This window comes from Acanthaster planci, linkage group LG16 (genome assembly GCF_054643075.1).
Source record: "Acanthaster planci isolate LZ-2023a linkage group LG16, COTS_SCS, whole genome shotgun sequence".
NCBI lineage: Eukaryota > Metazoa > Echinodermata > Asteroidea > Valvatida > Acanthasteridae > Acanthaster > Acanthaster planci.
The window spans coordinates 6,551,389-6,570,924 of record NC_141792.1 but is presented as its reverse complement, the minus strand read 5'-3'; the positions used below and the strand labels follow the sequence as shown (position 1 = coordinate 6,570,924).

At 39.5% G+C, this 19,536-nt stretch overlaps 1 protein-coding gene across 7 annotated transcripts in view; it reads left to right on the top strand.

The window, feature by feature from the left end:
- The window catches only part of LOC110987571 (histone-lysine N-methyltransferase MECOM-like), a 161,174-nt gene that overhangs the window by 118,803 nt on the left and 22,835 nt on the right, over positions 1-19,536 (top strand). For all 7 annotated transcript variants that reach the window (XM_087147367.1, XM_087147368.1, XM_087147365.1 and 4 more), the window contains 2 exons: positions 16,760-16,894; positions 18,550-18,652. In XM_087147367.1, coding sequence (XP_087003493.1) covers positions 16,760-16,894; positions 18,550-18,652 — 238 coding nt within the window. The remainder of the gene's footprint in view (positions 1-16,759; positions 16,895-18,549; positions 18,653-19,536) is intronic.

Below are 19,536 nucleotides of genomic sequence, written 5' to 3'. Positions count from 1 at the left end.
GGTGGATGAATCTCTTAAATCATAAATCTTCCAGTAAGTTTAAAGGGCTGTGCAATAAATCTTCGATTTTTTTTCTTGCACTTGCACAGCAGACTTTTGTTGGAAAAGGGTATCATATTGGATTCAACAGTTAGTGTTTCTGTCTTTTTGGTACAATGTAGAAAAAAAATGAATAGTTTATATATGTCATTTTGCCTGGGATGGTGTGTCAGAAATACTTCTTGTACTTCCTGTTCAGTTAGGCAAAAATGTAATGCTGGCTGCAAACAAATGTCTGGCAAAGCATATACAATTTAAATGGCACAATATTTTTAACATTTAAAAAGGAGCATTGTACTGAAACTTTTCAAGGAGAGTAGACAGGAGTGTCTTTGTTTTTGGTTGGCTCAATGAAACCAGAGACCTCGGACAACCTTGTTGCAAAGGCTTAGGTCCTTAACAATAACACTGTGTCCTGATGAGGTTAACCAGGGTCTATGTCTGGGAGCCAGCTTCACACTCATTGAATTAAGGGCAGGTGGGGTGATTATTGATAAGCTTTTCTGGTTGGCTACCAGTACTAGTCTGGTTCCACAATCTCATTTGGCACTTTTGGATAAAAAATTTCTAGAAACAATGGCCTACATACACAGTTAAGTTATAGGCCCTACGTAATTCCCTGTTTGACAGTACATGTACCAGTACTGGTTATCTGATATTTGTAAGGTCATTAGTGGTAGAGAATTACTGATGGGTTGTGAAGGAATTTTGTAGGGTTCTGTGGGATAAAGGTTTTCATGCCAGACATTATTTAGAGCTGGATAAGAACTGGAGGTAGCTAAATATGTATTACAGGAAAGCCCATGGAATCAGATGGGAACTTAGAACCACTTCTATATCTGCCAGGTCAGGAATCTGAAGCCAGGCCCTTGGGTCAGAAAGGGGATGCTCTCTTTAAAATGAGGTATTATATTGGGGGACATTACTCAGTTTGCACATGCATGCATCTTTTTGTGTTAAAGTTTTCTTTTCCTTCTTGATGACAGTAGTAGAGGAATTTTTTGCAACATTCAACCCATGCTTTGATTTTTCTCTGACCCCCATTGAGGTTGTAGTGACCTTGTTCTTGTTTGACATTACCTTGCCCAATGTTTTCTACATCTGGTATGGGGATGAGTGCCAATTATTTGGTGGACTGCAGAAAAGAGTAAGAGGAAGACATCTTGATGGGAAAAAGTGTCACTTACCTGCTGCATCTGTTACTGCTAGGGCCTAACGTGGTTAAATTTCACCGGTTATTTGTGATTATCCCCACAATTAGCATCATTAATTTCATTTTGTGGCAGTAATCACAAGGTCAGACTTGTAAACTGTATACACCTGAAGAGAATACTCAAGACTGAACCTTTATAGGTACAAGTGTCAAAGAGTTCTTTGATGACTGTCTTCATTGGTTGATTCCTCGACTGTAGTGCAAAGGACTTCTTGTTCTAGATTTTTCTTAAGATTATTTTTAAAACTAAAATGTTTCAGTGAAAGATTTCAGGACAAGCATGTCATGTCAGTTGAAGGATTTGTTGCGTGATATATCAGTATCCATTTGATAAACATGGAATTTTTCTACAATTAGGAGAGTTTTTGTTGTTGTATAGATTTATTAAGCATACCAGTTTATAAAACCCATGGAAACTGACTAAAAGGTACCACACTGGTGCCCAGCATGTGTTTGAAATGAATTCTTCAATTGAACTTGGTTGTGTATTTCAAACATATATGCTGTTACCTACTCATGTGTATATTTGAGAAGCCCAAATGAGAACATGGCTATTATCTTTTGATTTTAATGTCCTACTAAATTGGAACCTAAAAAGATTTTCAGTTTCAAAGCTGGTTTGAATGTTTTCATGGTGCAGAATGTAGATTCTCTCAAAGTCATCTACATTCATGTAGTTAAGAGATATGTGGAACCAAACTCTCCTCTTCAATCTTCTACCACCTGTGGATTGCAGAGGGAGACAGATTCAATTTCAATGCTGTAATTTTTCCTGTTGAACTCAAAATTCCTCTCATAAATCAGCTCAGCACCAACCACTGCTAAGAGGTGACATTCACCCCAAAACACATGTCCAGATTTTTTTTTATTGCCTCCATCCAGATAGCAACTGTCTTCACATTTTTTCCCAAGACAAAAGTGTTGCTAAGATGTTTTGCTGAAACAAAAAGAAAAGTAGGAGATGTTGTTGTAGTCTGGCCCCAGTTTGTGTGAATACTGGACCCTCTGGAATAGCCCAGAGAAGACAAGAAGCAAGTTAGAGATCAAGGGAGCACCCCAATCTGCAAATACGTATCAGTCTCCAACAACTGAAGGGTTTGCTGTATGTTACAAGATGTGCAAGTTAATTATTTTCTCTTCCATAATAAAAAGCTCCCAAGGAATTTATGGATGTGACACAGAAGACAGAAGCTTTCGAGAGAGGGGATTACCTCTCAAGACGAGGATGATGGTGCTTTGACTGAACCTCCTTTTTTTTTTAAACTGTCGCTTAGGTGGGGAGGGGAAGGAGGGATCAGCAGGTCAGTGGCAATAAGGTGGAATCTTGACACTCTGGTATTTTAGAGCTACACAGCTTACCCCCACTGGAATTCCCTGGAGACCCTCCTGGATGGATGATCTGAGGCACTTTGCTTTATCCTGTTGACAGGTGTAAAGATGGGCTTGTCTTGATGGCCCTGACATTCACATGCCTGGCTGGATTCTCTGGAATGTCATACATATTTTCTTCCTGTTTGGTGGGGTTTATCATTAATAACTGTGTGGTGTGACATCTGGTGCACAGACAGACTGGTGTTTTTCATTCCCTTTGCATCCAGAGCAGTGTTGAACAAAGATGACAAAAAGGAACTATGATAAACCAGACATATGTACATGTAAATGTACATATCAATTCCACATGTAGGCCTGTATTATTTGTGCTTTGATTATGAGGTCATTTCATCCATTTTTGTCAGGAGAAAGAGTACCAGAATATTGTATGATATTTGTAAGGATTAACTTTAGTTAACTTGAGAATTGTACTGATCAGGTATGGTTTTAGTTAAGTGACTATTGTAAGTGTATGTTTGGTTGCATGAGGGATTTGCCCTTGCAGTGAATTACTGTTTTATCTCATTTCCCCACCCAAACAGCAGGTCCAAAGTGACAATGACAGCCACAGGAGGCTAATTAGATTTTCAGCAAGAGCCAATTTTGACTGACCTCAAAAAGAGAGGTCAGCATTAGCTTTGGTGTGGTCACTAGGGGACAAGGGCTTCAGTTTCTTTTCTTTGTTGATTTAAGTTGGAATATAAAAGGTTGGAACTCTCTCCTTTCCTTTTATTGGTTTAAGGAATTTTTTTTTGTCTGCTTCCTTAGGTAAGGGAAAGAGCTGCCCCCCCCGCTCAAAAATCAAGAATCTATTTTTTTGTATTTTGGTTACACATAGTAAATAACTCACTCAGAAATGTCAAATGTACACGTCCATGTGGGAAATGTGTGAGTTGTAAGTAAAGAACTGAAGAGTTCCATTTTTTTCAAACTCAGTCTTTAGAAATTTTCATTTTTGTGTTGCTAAATGTACAAGTGTTCGTTGAGCATTGTTAATAAAAACATTGATTGTATGATCAAGTAAAAGATGTAGGCGTTCAAAATACATGTACATGTATACACTTACATGTACAGTATATTGCAGTTATTTGTCTATATAAAAAGACTTCTTTTTGCCTCGTTTTAAATTTAATAGGCCTTATGTTATTACATCTGTGCAAGATAATAGAGGTTTAAATGCATTACCCATTTTTTCAACCTCCAGCATGTAAAAACTGATAAACTGGGTTTTTAACGCACCACCTACCCCATGCCAATATTCTCATATATAAGGGAACAATCAGCCATCAGCAGTTTCGTAAAAAATCTGCTCCGGCGAAGTGTGAATCAATTTAGCTGCCATGCATGGTGGGCACTTATATCACACTCAGAAGCATGTCTATGTGAGCGAAGTGATAAATTGGATATTACGCCTGTAATTTGCCCCACCGGATCGCTCCCAATTACGTTGTCACTATTGATTCAACAGATAATATCTTCTCCTTGGAGATTTGATCATCTCCCCCTTCATGCGCTAGGAATTTTTTTGATGCGTGTCGAGGCCAGATTGCTCATGACAATCGCCAGTCTTTGCCTGCTACATAGGGATTTTTTTTTAACCTGAGATTGGCAGTTCGACAGCACAATTACGATCCTGTCTCCTAGCTTTTAAATACTAATTCCTGAGTAAAGTGGCCAGCGCTTCTACGGAAGCACGCAGCAAGGACAAAGGTACAAACTGGAGCTTCTAACCAGCTTATTTGTCATTCAGGCAATATGACAATTTGATTTTTATCCCCTTTTCCCTTGGAATTGTAAGGGCCCAAACCCACTACCATTTTGTTAACAAATGTACACCTGCCATTGTGGGTACTGTTCCTGACAAAAATGTAAGAGTGCTATGAAGCAGTAACTCTCAATTTTTCTTGGTCTTCAGAGAAGCTAACTGCACGAGCAAGGGATTTAACAGGAGTCTCAGTGAAACCCATGTGAAAGGACAGAGTTTCAAAAGGCAAAATACTAATCACCATTGCAGTATAATTGTAGCGGCTCCCACCCTCAGGACTAAAGTATTGTTTCTGCATGCACCACTGAAAAAAAAAAAACACAACCCCAAAAACTGAAACAAAACACTACTACATTATACATGTACATGTTCATGATATAAATTTGTGTTTACATACACTGTCCATATTCAGGCAATTCTCCCATGACATCTGTCAGGTGGTCAGTCATTTCTGTTGTGCTGCACTGAAACAAAATTGTGTTCTTTTACAAGAACAGTCACTAAAGATTTTACAAAAAAAAACAAGAGGTTGAAGTTGACTGTTTTTAAAAATCAAACATTCAATGCTCAGTAATTTCTTCTCCTACTGAAAAAATAAAAGTATATTCCCCAAATAAGATGAAGTGCCATGTTGGTAAACATTAGGCATACTTCATTATACTGAGGTGTCATTCATCACACTCGCTCAGTGCACGATACTCATATCATAATCTATTGGGAACAAGCAGCTGGTCCTGGTGGTCATCTTAACTCTGTGAAAGTAACAGTGCGAGAGAGGAAAAAAATAGCCATTGTTACTCTGTTCTCCATTAACCCCCTCCTAATATTCCTGCTGGCTGGGTGCAGTTTATTTTACTGGATCAATTTCCCAAAAAGTAACACCAGCAAACAGAAAAGACTGTGATTCAGTGGGTTTGGCTTTCAGTGGTCAGAGTCAGGCCAGGAATAGATCGAATACTGACCAATTTACTTTTTAAGGTCAGATAAATAATGAATGTAATTGGAGTTGTAACCAGCAAGAACTGCATGTGTGAAAGAGGCATCAAATGCTATCACTTGGGCTGGAAAATCCACAGACCCTTTTTGTACTTGAGTCAACAAAATTGAATTCTGTACAATTTTTGGGTGCTGTATGATTAATAACCTGGGAGCATTTTGTAATGAATTTTTATTTTTCCCTAAGTTTCAATTTTTGGCCTTAAAATAGAAATAACAGTTTTGAACATAATACCACACAACATACCACTTTTCACATAAGAAAAATGTGCTACCTCTTCATTACTTCATGATAAAGTTGGCTCCTTTTGGAAAAAGAAAAGGTTAAATCCCAATGCAGTGATTATTTTCAGCAATTTATTTTATCATCAAGTTATTAATAAGAGTAAACTTGCCATACAGAATGGAGTTTGGCTCAGATACTGTTTGCCTCCTTTGTGGAGAAGGCATTGTATCATTTTGTGCATGGCCTTATTAAATTGGATCTGCTCAAGCATGTAATGTGCTTTGAAACAGCCACACTGATTCTTTCATGGAGATTTGGGGATCGTGGTTGCTGGAAGACTTGAGTGATATATTGTAGGAAAGTGCCAGCATCAGTTGATCAGAGTTTTTGTAGCCAAAGGAATATTAAGCTTATCCCTCCCAGCCAAACCTGAGTTTGTATTGAAAAAGTACAGGAAATTAAACTGTGATTCCTAAAAGAGATTTGTTGTGCATCCCATGCTCCAGGGGTGGATCCAGGAATTTCTTCCATGGGGGGAGGTCAAGGCAGAGATTTTTTTGAATTTTGGGGGGTCAGGTTGGTGTAGTGGTTCTCTCCTTGCCTTTTACCTCTGCGGCCTGGGTTTGATTCCCTGCTCGGTCCACATGTGGATTAGGTTTTCAGCCCCTAACGGATTCCGTGGGTTTTACCAAGAATATTCTCCCAGGGTTTCCATCCCACCTCTAAAACTGTAAATGCTTCTCTCTGTCTTCTCTCTACAGATGTGGGCTGTTAGGTGGCTGCCTGAGGCACCCTTGTAAGCCTTCAACTCACATTGTAAATCTTAGAGGGCCTCCATGGAAAGCAGTGGTGTCACTGATCGGAGCTTACCCTCATTAAAGATGACATAAAAAACATAAAATGTCTCATTTTTGTGGACAAGCGGAAATGACGATGGAACATTATACATGACATACATTGTTTACAATGGTATTGGTGGACTTTAGTTATTTGTAATTATTTCCCCCCCTTTTTTTACCCTTTTTTGCTCAGAGGGGTGGCTTGGGGGGTTATGACCCCTACCCTTCCTAGACCCTCGCGTGCATGCTAGTGTGTTTGTTGTTTTGATAATCCCAATTTTTTGTCCCTTGAAAGAGGGAAGGATGGTTGCCCAGTGTCAAGGGGCTTTGATCCTTCCATGATACATATACTTCATAAGGGAGATGTGTTCTCTCTCTTTCCTGACAGAGATAAACTTGACAACATGGACATCCACCCATGTCTGTTTGCCCTTTGATTGATCGAGCGAGGCTTTTATATGCTGTGACAGTTTGATGTGAAAGAGCAGCCCTCAAAATGTGGCTTTTTTCTCACCTAGCGGTGTGTCTATCTATCGCCTGGGTCTGTCCTGGGGAGGAAGGAAGCGGGGTAGTGTCTGTACTCTGTACACCCGTCTTCTGTCAACGAAAGGCAGGGCTAATAAAGCTGGCAGTGTGCGGGCAATATTTACTTTTCTCGACTCGGACGTCGCTCCCACAATAAGCCTACCAAGCACCGCTCTCACTCTGAACAGGATATGGCCTATGTGATGGGCTTTTCAACACAACAATTTCCATCTCTCCCTTGCTCAAATATTAACCCCTTCTGCCAATTAATGCCACTGTCAGACCACATTTTGTCAATTTTTGCTGCCAGGTTTTGCCAATGATATGTATTTATATTTTTTTCTGTCTGTCTTATCATCATCTGTGCTTGGGTTGTTCATGGTTGGCTGGCTGCATTTTCTGGGTATCACAATAGCAGTGGAGATGAACCCCAGCCCTGAATAGGGAATGATAATTGTTGCTCCCGGCAATAGTTTATGCTGGCATTGAGCAAAAATTTATTCATAATTACGGGAGTATCCTGGTTACTGTTAGGTTGGTTTTCACACCCTGCTGAAGGAATTCAAGTTCTGAATGGCAGAATTGTGGGCATTCCCCCCTCCAATGTCTCTTGGTTTTTTTTCTCACTTTGATTGAGTTTTATATCCTTGTGTGAGTATCTATTGTTGGGCATCTAATCCAAACATTGGCCGGCATGTGGCCAGGGAATCCCGATTATTGTCAGCGTCCCTACATCATGGCAGTGGTATTCAGCTGCCAACCGTCCTGGCTGTGGCGGCTGTCGGTGTCGACTGAGAGGACATGACATGATGGGCTGCTTGCCAAGCCTGCATCAGATGCTGAGGAGGGTAGAGACCATAAATGGAGCTCCCCCCCCCAGGAAAAAAAGACCTCCTAAAAAAGAGCCCTGAGGCAAATCCTATTACTTCTGGCCCAGTTTGCTGGGAATAATAGCCCAGCAGAGTACCCCAATGTGACTGCACTTTGCTGAAACCCCACACAACCATGACAATGGCAATGCAGAGGTGATTATCAGCAGGATGACAAATGCCCTGGTACTGTGGGCTGACAGTGGGATTACTTATTGAAATCAAAATCAATACTTTGGCAATTAAAGGAGTGCCCCAGGGTCAAATCTGACTTTACTCAGAGGAAAAGTTTCCATCAAAACCTGTCCAGTTTATTTCCTGATGAGGATTCTTTAAAGAACCTGTGGTATGTTTCACAGTGATAATGACGTTTGAGATTGTTGAAGCAACTTGTCATATGCATGTCATATGTATGTCATATGCATGCATGTACTAGTGCACATGTGCATGTCCACCAGTACTGGAAATGAGAATCTGGCTTTGATAGTGACAGTACAATCAGTTTTCCCGTACGTGTTCATGTATTTTCGTGCTATTGTTTAATAATGTAGTACAGTTACATGTATAAGTGAAGCCTGCCCAAGTATGTCTAATCATTGAAGGCACTCTTTTACTGGTGTTTTGTTTCCATCCAGCTTAATATCAATTAATAATTGCAATGGCCTGTTCCAAACTTAAGCAGTTATTGTTTCCCTTTACTCCAGCCTTGCAGTTGTGTCAAGGTGGTCTTTTTGTTCCGGCTTCCCCCAGTTATACATCTTCTTGAAAGTCTGGAAGTTTATTCTTCCTTTCCACAAGCCTAAAAAGTGTGAATACACCACAAACACAAAAGCTTTGCAGCTTCGGGCAGCCGCTAGTTAAGAAAAGAACCTTGTTTTTTTCTCTTTCCGTCTCCTTGGATTTGAAAAGAAAGATTGTGACAACCTGAACCGTCAGTGGATGAGACGCGTTTTGTTACCTCTGCCAAGGGTGGCCCAGCATAGATCTTAATCCCATAAAACGCCAGAGCTGATATGGAGAATAGGAGATTCGACAAGAGGCTTCGTGCCATTGTCCAATCGCCCCTTCGTCCCCGGAGGGCTTGTTTTTCTTTTGAGAAACCCCAAACAAAGTTTTGCCTTTTTTTCGACAGAGTTTGGGGACACACAAAAAAGAGAAAAACGTTTGGTGTCATTGAATCGCTGAAAATAATCAAAAAGAACTGAGTGATTGAGGGATTAATTGTTTGTCCCATCCCGAACTACCCGCAGGGAAAGACGAAAAGAGAGAAAGATTAAGGGTCATGCTTGTTTGTTCAAAATCCCAGTGGCAGCAACCTCCCCCGAAAAAAACTTTCCTTGGCAATATGTTTTTCTTTCATCAAAAGATTAGAGGCTGAAGGGGAGAAACTGTGTATAGTAGAAAAGACACTTAAAACTGGTATGTTGGGGTTCCCTGGTACAAATTGTACACGTTGTCAACGACCATTCTTAGCATTATAAAGAAACCCGTTCAGTGTTTACCTGTAGTTAGATATTCTGGTCATTCAAAAGCCTCTTAAATATGAGTCTTATGACATTTTGAAAAAATTAGGCACAGATTTCCCCCTCCCCCCAGACTGACAACTTTAAAGACTTAACTTTATTTGAAGATACGCCCTTTTTGTATCCTGGTACAAGTATATTTTATGTAATCGAATTATGTGTGTAATAAAAAAGCTGTGAGTGTCAGTTATGTACACTTGCCAATTTAAATTTAACATATTCCCAACAATATCAAAACAGGTCCTTTGAGGAGGCAACACTACTGTTTTTCTTTTCACCCAAAGTGGTCATTGCCTTCATTTTTTCATGTAAAAGTAGAAGTGTAGCAATATGGCAAGGAGGATGAATTCTTTATAAGTCTTAATTGCTTTCTTGTTTGCATTGTTGTGTTGTGCCCGGTGCTCCACCTTAGCCAGTATACACTGGCACATGATGCTGAATCACAAGACATAAATAAGCCTGTCCCCCTGTGGGAAGCCAGTTGGGTGTGGCTGAGCCCGTGTGTGATGACCCCCCCCCTTCCTCACCACTAACACAGTCAGGTTGATGGTGCAACAATCACAGGATCTTGTCAGAGTACAGGGAAAAAGATGATTTCTGGGGAAACAGAAGGTTGCCTGTGATAAACATGAGCTAGCACCGCAAGAAACGGATGTGGTGGATATTTTCAGACAAACTTGTCAGGTTGCTTTCTGACTTTCTCCTTTTTCCTCAAGTATGCTGACTTAAAGAGTTATTTTAGCTCTTACTATGTCAAGTTGTTCAGTTGTGGTTTGTGCCTACATGTTCTCTCAGAACAGTAAACTGGACACTTGAAATTGGTTTACAGCGAGAATTTTCACAAGTGCTACTCTTCCTTTTAAGGGAGTTTTTCTTGTTTCAAATTGAGTGTTTTCTCTAATGTTTGTAAAAAAGCATAGACGTGCAGAATAATGTACACTGTTACTTGACCCTTGTCTTTTTCTGCTGCAATACCAAAAACTCTTCTCATATTACAGTTCATTTTTCATATTTATTACATATAATTCAAAGTTACTTTTGTTCACTGTAATAATTAATACATCTAACGATAATGTAGACGGTGGCGAAAGAACTGTAAGCATAATTAAGTGTATAGTTGTCACCACCAACCCCCCAATCTCCAAATATTAATACATCGGAGTGAAACTTTCAGTTTACCTCTTTCTCCCACTAGCTGAAATTCCCAGGTTTGCCTTGTGATAAAATGGAAAAAAAAGAACTTGAGGTTTGTCTACAGAAGAGCGCTGACAAAATAATAATTAACCAGTTGAACTGCTTTTGAGCACTCCATGGACCTTAAAATCTTCAATTCATGATAAGATGTTTTGTGGATTGATTACTAGCCACTAAAAGTGACACCTGTTAGTAACTTTGCTGAAGTTCTCCCACTTGACATTTACGTGGGCAACCAATGATAATAATCACTCTCCCCAAACTTGTCAGTTAAAATAAATTGAGCAAAAACTAGTAAAAAAGAAAACAAAACCTCCCAAAAAATGGCGATGGAAATTTCGCATCTGTTCTTGTCAGTTTTATGACAGCGCATCTGTTGGATGCCAAGCTGTTAAAATCCATTAAGCCGTTAGATTGACAGTTGAAAACTAATTGATCTTTTTCCCACCCCCTCTCTCCATCGCTCTCGTTTGATGATGCGATCTTTTCAGGCCCCATTTATGCTCTTCCCACCCTGTGCTCTATAGCCGCTCTTCCAAACCAGCCTCCCCCGGATCAATAAGATTGCGATGGATGTCATTAGTCCTCTCCTGGCATTTCCGCACCCATGTATAATCGGAATGACAAGTCTCTTAGACTGCAGCCCTCCAACAGTCCTACATATCCCTTCCCTCCCCCCAAGCATTCCTCTGTTACTAGCCCCCACTCTTGGCTATTAAACAATCAATTACATCAGAAGAGGGTCTATGTGTGTGTGTGTTGTCTGTATCTCCTCACTGTGATGATAAGGACCCAATTGAGGAGCAGCACAGAGAGAAAGGCTTGCAAATACATCGTTCCCTGAAATGTGTTTAGGCAGGTGCTATGCTTTATGGTCACTGGCCGTCTGCCATCAGTGGCGCAGCTCAGCGTTGTGCCAAGTGGGCTCTGGAGGTGCGAAAGAGGGAGGGGAAGAGGTAGATGGAGGGGACACTTTGTTGACTCTCAGTATGATAAATTACATCTCTTTCCTAGGTAGTTCAGGGATTTTTATCCACTCCTGGGCTTAGCAGGGGAGAGCAGATAAAAATATTCTAAAGGCTGCACTTGCGGGGTGTAAAGATTGTTGGTATTTAAATGCATTCAAGTCCGACCCTGATTAGAACACTTCACGAAATATCTTGCCACTGTTGAGATTCATGGTCTTCAGATGATTAATGATACCCGGGACTCTGAAACAGCTTGGATAAGTTGTGGGAGTATTAGAACCTGCTGAAGAGCTTCTGAGGCATGTTGTAACTCAACACATTTCTAGTTGCCAGCCATTTATTCTCACTATCAGGATCAGAACCACCATGTGTTTAAGTTCTTGAGGCTCACAAAATGTGTTGACAAATATGTTTAACAGTTTCACAGTATCTAAGTTGTATTAACTTGTTTTGCTTTTTGCAATAAAAATGAAGGGGTAAGATCACATGGGTGGGATCCTAATGGATGAAATGTTGTAGACTCAAACCTTAAACATGAAGGTGTGCTTGTTCCTATGATGCAATATGCACTGGTAAGGTTTTGTCCTCGTAAACTGGCAGCAGGAGGGGGTCATACTTGTAAGCGTTTTTGGGAAGTGACTGTAGCCTCCTGTCTTTGGCATCTATATGCACATGTTATTTCTAGCCTCGACCAACCCTTATTTTGCAAATATATAGCATGAGATCTACATGTCCAGCAGCATTCAGTATCAAACGAGCTGCATATGTACATGTATATGATTTACTAGTTGTGCGCGGAATCGATATGAACAAGTATGACTTGTTTAATTTCCTTGTCGAGCTTGCTGAGTAAAGATGGGAGATTTTGAGCATAATGCTAGTTTTGTCTGTGCAGTTGTCCACAGGTCACAGTGGCTCTTTGTTAGGATTGATTGGGTAATTGTGCACATTACCTAATTGGTTTTGTACCAGTTCATCTTTATTCTCTCAAGTTTTCTTAATGCTGGTGCAGGCTCCTGTGAATTCATCAAACCAGTCGACTGAATAGGCAAATGTTGTGAATATTGTGTCTTCCATTTCTGTGTATAAAGGTTATATCTGCCCATTGCTAGAATATGCAGATGTAGTGTGGCATACCGTATTAAGTGTTTATGTACTCGATCTCTTTAATTAGAAACATTGCAGTGAGGAGCATGCTGGATAATATTGGGCAACGGATTTACCACATATAAGTTCTTAAGGATGTTCTTAAGGACTGTGAGCATGAGCTCTGACTGGTAGATGAGAAGGCCACTGTCAGCGGTTTGCTGAAGGCCTTTCCAAGTTTACCTGTACTAAGGACCTTACCCCCCCCCACTGATTTGAGTGTTATTCCGACAACCTGCGTAGAATAGACATAATGTTTCTTAGCTGGATACCAAGACTTTCATGTTCAGAAACAGCACCATCCCATATTTTGTTAATTTACTGAATAGATAATTTTTATCTCCCCTTTATGCAATATTAGTATTTTTTATTTTCAATCACCATTGTTATCTTTTTTTAATGGTGTTTTGTGAAGTACATGTATTTAAATCTATGGTTTTTGATGGAAAAACTGTGTGCTTTTAGGAACTGTTTAACTGTTGTAATTTTCACCGTAATTTGGTCTTTGGCCACGATACTGAAAACTAAAACAGTAAACAACAATAAAAAGTTGTAGTTGTGTGATTTTGATCACATGAAAAGGATGAACATAACTCCCTGTCATTGAGGTTCACTGAAGTAACATCCATGTGGGAAATTTTGAAGTGGACTTACATGTACAGAAAAGCATAAGAACATTGTAGCATTATCCAGTGGGTTGTACTATGAAGTTACTACTTCCAGTATTTTGAATTTGGAAGTTTATAAATTACAAGCCATTTTCTATTCTAAAATCAGAGAGGGGATTGGATATCTCACATAAGTGACTGGTTCGTTGAAATTCTTCTTTTAATTTAAATACAGGATCAGGATTGAAAAAAGGAAGAATATGAACATCAGTGCTATCATGTATGTGAACTATATGAAATTACTTTCAAGGCAGGACTTGAACTCATTTTATTTGTCATAGCTCCACTTAGTTTGGAAAGTATAAATGATTCCCCTAAAATTTCGGATAAAACAGGGTTTTTAAGGATTGATAACAGTTTTCCTAAAATGCCTGTTTTGAGCTGCAATTGTGTTTACCTAGATTAGATTATATTGTTCAATTTTTGTTAAGAGAAAAGTTGTGAATGACATTTTAAGTGTAGATTGGACCTGAATTGTCCTTCCAAGCTGATTGGCAATGGCTACATCTGTGGAAATGCCATGGATCTCTCATGAAAGAGAACAAAGTATTGCAATAAGCTGAAACACAGTAGAAATGTACCTTGTTTAAAATTGCTGTGATGAATTGTGAACATTTGAAACAGTGAAATTTCATGTATGCCTATATATTATATTAAGCAGCCAAACACTTCAGATCTGAATCGGAATTTGTGTACTGTGGAATTTATCCAATCAACTTACAAAATTAGATAAATTTTCAGGTGAAATTAAATAGCAAAGTCAGCTTCAAATGCTCACAAGAGTGAACAATATTTTTGAACAAGAAGTTTTCTCTGCTTGCACATTTGCTTTGGAAAGGTGCATCAACTTTGCCCCCTCCCTGTCAATGTGGTTCAAGGTTGAAATTACTGTCAACATTTCTGTGCTGGCCAGTCTTCAACCCTAAACCCAGGAATTGTCATTTGCATAATTGAAACAAACATGTTTATGGTCACTGATTACTTCGTGTGTGTACATTTCATGATGTTCCATAGTCAGTGTTTTGTATCTGTTTTGTGAATTGAGGAAAAGCACTGAAATCACCGAAAGTGAAATGCAGGTAAATGTTAAATGATAACAGGGATTTCTGGTATAGTTCTGTCTTCAGACACTGGGCTCTAGCTGCACAAGGTGGAACTTGTTGATTTGCTTTATGAAAACCTGGTTTTGTAGGTCTTAATTTTGAGGTACTTCTACCCCATCTGGAACTGACAATTTCTTCTTTTCTGTTGCTATCTGCATTCCTCCAACAACATACATGTAGTAGTTACTGAGGAAATGTTGCTTTATTAAGTCTGTTGGAAAGGTATGTGACAATGCATGCAGCAATGCTAGACAAACACTGAGAAACTGATTTCAGAGCAGCCACCTACCTGTTCATTTTTTGCCTAGAAATATTAACATTTTGGGGTATCCAGTATCTTCCCTGTTTGGATTTCTCCCTTCATTTGTTATAGGAAGCCAGGCAATCTTGATGACATGAAGGGTTGCTGGTATCAATATTAAAGTGTCTGGAAAAGGAAACATCAGACCACTGCACCTCAAAGAGAAATGATTGATAATACAATCTTCAGGGGACATTTCATTGCTTTTTATCATTTGGGGTGAAATCAATCAACCTGTCAAATAGGTCTGGCTGTATTGGTCTTGAAGATGGTCTTGAGTAGTCTGTGCAAGGCAAATGATACTATTAATACCTACATGTTACAGAGGGGATTTGAACACAGTGTTTTGAGTAGACACCAGTTTTTGATCAGAAACATTTTAAGAATTTATTTCCAAAACACCATAAGTGCAATTTTGGTACCTTTTAAAATGCAACCTTCTCCTGGACGCTTAACGTCAGTTTCGATAAGATTTATGTACATGTACTTATAAAAAGTTAATAAATCAATCCATTTGGAAAAACTGAAGAACATCTGGTATACTGCTTTTATTCATTAATATATCACAACTTTGGAAAACTGGAAGGTTTTGCAAATGGATAATTGTGTTTTGGTGATAAATCTTTCATTTATTCAAAATTATTTTGAAAAATTCATTGTGCATTATCTCACTTGCCATTCTGATGCAGTTGATTTGCTTGGCCAGATTTAGAAATTTGAGAAAAACCATGTTGAGTATGGAGATCAGGGATAATAATAACATCCACATTATATCAAACTGAGTACTGTCAGGTTGGTTGACACCTAAACCAGTTAGTGGGAAGATGGGTGTTCGAAACCTACCGAAGTATTCTTCCAAGCTTTTTCTTGTAAGCCCTTTAAATGCACTGAGCACTGCTTGTTGAATTTGTCTATATTTGTTCAGGGCAGAAACCTGAATTTAAAATCTTAAAGCCCTTTTGGCCAAGTGACTTTGCAGTACAACCTAAAAAGGATGCAACTGACTCTCAAGGCTTATAAATAGCCTGTTCCCCCACTCCTCATCTTTGTTTCCTGCTGGCCCCTTCCCATGTTTTCCTAGGTGAATCCCACCTTTTGGCTTATTTGGATGACCCTTTGTAGCCTTCCGGAAGAAAGGAGGAGGGAGAATGTCGGGGAAGGTGAAGGGGTGAAGAAGGGGATTCCTGGCTGCATTTCTGGCACAGAGCCTTCTGGAGGACTGTTTGCACTGTCAGAGTAAATAAGGGATTACAGCCGTAATGTAATCACAAGAACGTTATCGGCAAACAGCACGGCAGATGTTCCTGATAGCATCCATACACACACTTTTTTCCCTCCTTCTCAATGCCTTTTATCTTCTGTGGTGACCTACTTCAGTTGTAATTGTTAGTGATATCTCACTTGGCAAATGGGCAATTACGGCTCTAATCGTGCAGCGCTCTTTATCCAAGCAGGGGCCCAATGTCACCGTCACAGACTTTTTACAACAACACTTATCTTTCTCCACGGAGAGAAATGGAGTAGGGAAAATTGTAAGAATCTATCTCACAGGCTCTCTGATTCCCAGCTGCCTGCCTGAGAATTATTGACAAAAGATAAAAAAGGCAAAATAAAAGAGGGCTGTCCGACTGGGAGTGGTAAATAAATTCTATTATCATTTGTAGGCATCCTGGAACCTGTCATGTTTGGTTAATCATTTGGTAATTAATTTGCAGGGCTTACATGGGCAAACCATTGTATCTAATAGCTGAATGATTGTTGACAGATTGGGAATAATGGATTGTTATCATTGCATTTCTGTTTGGCAAGGACTACACACTAGACTAAAATATCACTTTTGGGGCATAAAAATTAATGTATCATCTGCCCCTGTCTCTTTGGTTTTCTATCCAGTCAAATGTAAACTGTCCATTCAGTTTAAAAAAAAATTCAAGAGGTGGTGCATTTTGCATTTGCAGGAGAGAAAAAACATGGCAATAATTTGTCGTCCTTGTCCTTGTTCTTGCATTGTAGATTGTTGATGCTGATGGCAGAGTCAGATGTTGGATTGATGCCAGTGAGCCAGGGACTGGAAATTGGATGAAGTATGTGCGGAGTGCTGCCACATTTGAAGACCAGAACATGGTACCTGTGCAGATTGAAAACAAGGTGAAATAATGTACATTCATACAAGACTTGTATTTGTTGGCAAATGATTTTACGGGCCGCTTTCCCACATTTATGTTTGAGAGTGGCTTAGGTATTAGAGGTACTCAAGCAAATTTCCACTGGAATGTATTGTTAAGAACCATATAAAATCACGTACTTGTTTCATCTTTCAGCTGTCAAAAGTCTTTTAGCATCAGCCAATTTGACCACTGCCATGGTGTCACAGTCAAATATCAAGAAAGTGGTAAATACCATCTAATCAAAGCCATGTACTTGCCTAAGTTAGTTGTGTCAGAAATTGTCCTTATAAGTTGAATAAGTGTTTAAAACGATGTTATTCAAGCTTACTGATATTAGTAGAGGAATTTATCGCAATGGAACCCAATCAAATTTTGTTAGTGAGCAATAAATGTCGACACATTTTTCATCAATCCAAAATGCCCTGACATGACAGATATCCCACTACATGAAGATTAATGAATGCTTGAATGCGCGTTGATCACACACTTAGTAACGGGCCAGGTAATTCTCCTTTACACCTCACCAGTAATTAGTCATAGTTTTCATACATGTCATCTGGCTGTGTGCTCAGTACTCAGCTCGGGAGGGAAAAAAAAAGCCAGACTCTGTCACCTGGCGTTGCGGGCGGAGTCACAATTACTGGTGTAGTGCTTGTGTATGTGGAGAGTGGCCGGCCAGAAGTAATGTAATGCCTACGTTGCTAATCGCTGAATCATTTGGTCATGCGGCTTTGGAGGCCCCTTCCCTTCATCTAGGACTTCTTAAAAGTGTGGGTGAGGCAGGAATGTCCCCTGGCCAGAGGTGTGAGAAATGAGTTCCCTGATCAAAAACGTGACAACTCATCAATCATCAGAGGCAAAGGCAAAGCTTATGGCACATGAAAGGCCTGTATACATGAACATGACATAAGGGTGCATAACAGACAAACGGAATCTTTTGAGCAATGCAAGGCAAGCATATTAATTTTTCAAAGTTGTGTACATGTGCTTACCAGTACTTTTCCAAACTTTGATGTTAAAAGGGTGACAGATGAGGAAAGATGAGCCACATTGAATAACCTGTCCCCCATTGGAATGAAGCTAATTTGTTGTCATACATTGACGAATGAATGAGGCACAGACTTTGACAAATATTTTTTTGTTTCGTCTCTTCAAAATGCCAGAGCTTGGATCAAAACCTTTGGGGTTATGGAAGGGGGCTTGATTGGGTTTAATTAGGGTCAAAAGATATCAGCCAGACCTACCCAAAGGAATGAAAAAGGGATGCCGGTATATCCTTGCTATCATTTTCCGAGAACAATTATGCACACGGTATTAATAAATATTTTTTGTTAAATTGCTAGCTGCATCTTTTAGCAACTGTCAGGCCTGTTTGCCATTGTACTTGTTCAAAGCTGCCTGAAAATGAAGCATATCAGAGAGTAATGGGCAGGGCATTTGCAGATTGTACAGTTGCTGGCAGGTTGACAGTATCCTGTGAACTCTGTTCTTGGAGGTTGGGTAAGCATAAATGAGCTTGCTCATGAATCATTATTTTGCTGTGGTCACTACATGATGGCCATTGATATCGACAAACTGCATTTTCTTTGGACCAACTCAGTGTTCAGTTGTTGCTTTACTTGTACTGTACTGCAGGTGTATTTCAAGGTGATCCGTCCCATAGGCCCTGGTAAGGAGCTCCTTGTGCTGAAGGAAGCAGCATTCCCTGACCAGGAAGGCATCCCCATACAACTCGTAGGTGAGCAGACAAGTTTATACATCACACATACTGCAGGTCTAGCAAGGAACATGTCCCGGTGCCAGGAAGAAGGTTGTAAGGGTGAAAAATAGGTCAAAAGTTCAAAGTAAGGTTTTTTTTTAATTGATAGAGCATTAAAATATCTTTCATTTGGTATACATGTTGATCCAAGCGGCTAAGTCATTCTGAAGTAATTAACAGAATGAAAGGGACGGTAGGTGGTTTTACATTACTTTTGCCCAATGTTACCACATAATACTAATATAACAAAACATGTGCTAGAGTCCCACTGAAGTGCAGATGCAGTCATAGTCTATTCCTGGCAAAAGGTTGTTAGGATTTTAACATGCTGCTTTAGTGCCCATTTTAGGAATGAGGAGTTCCCAGCAAGAGGTTGTCAGCATAAAAATATAAATTACTGTTAAAAATCAAGATTTTATATCCGTAAAAATGTTAAATCTTTGTTTATCATCAACAAAACTTCATCTCTCTAAAATTCAGACTTGTGTGATTTTTTATTCACAAATGGGAGCCCCAAACTTCAAGAGTGATTACCTAAAAAATTACTATTTGTTGTGCCTGGACTGCTATTATTATTATTATGATAAAAGACGAAACAGGCAGAATGAAAAAAACATAAAAGCTATAAGTTGCCATCTAGTAACCCATACAAACCTGAAGCATCAAGTAAAAACACAAAGGAAAAAAGTCATACAAGAGATAAATCATGATTCAATGAAAGAAGGAAGGTATTTGCCTTCTCTTCGAAAGAATGGATGTTGCCAGCTTCACGTATCGCACCATCCAAATAGTTCCAAAGTACAACTGTACTCGGTAAGAAGCAGCGTTGGTACTCGCTAGTGCAGCATCTCATCAGCTGCAGA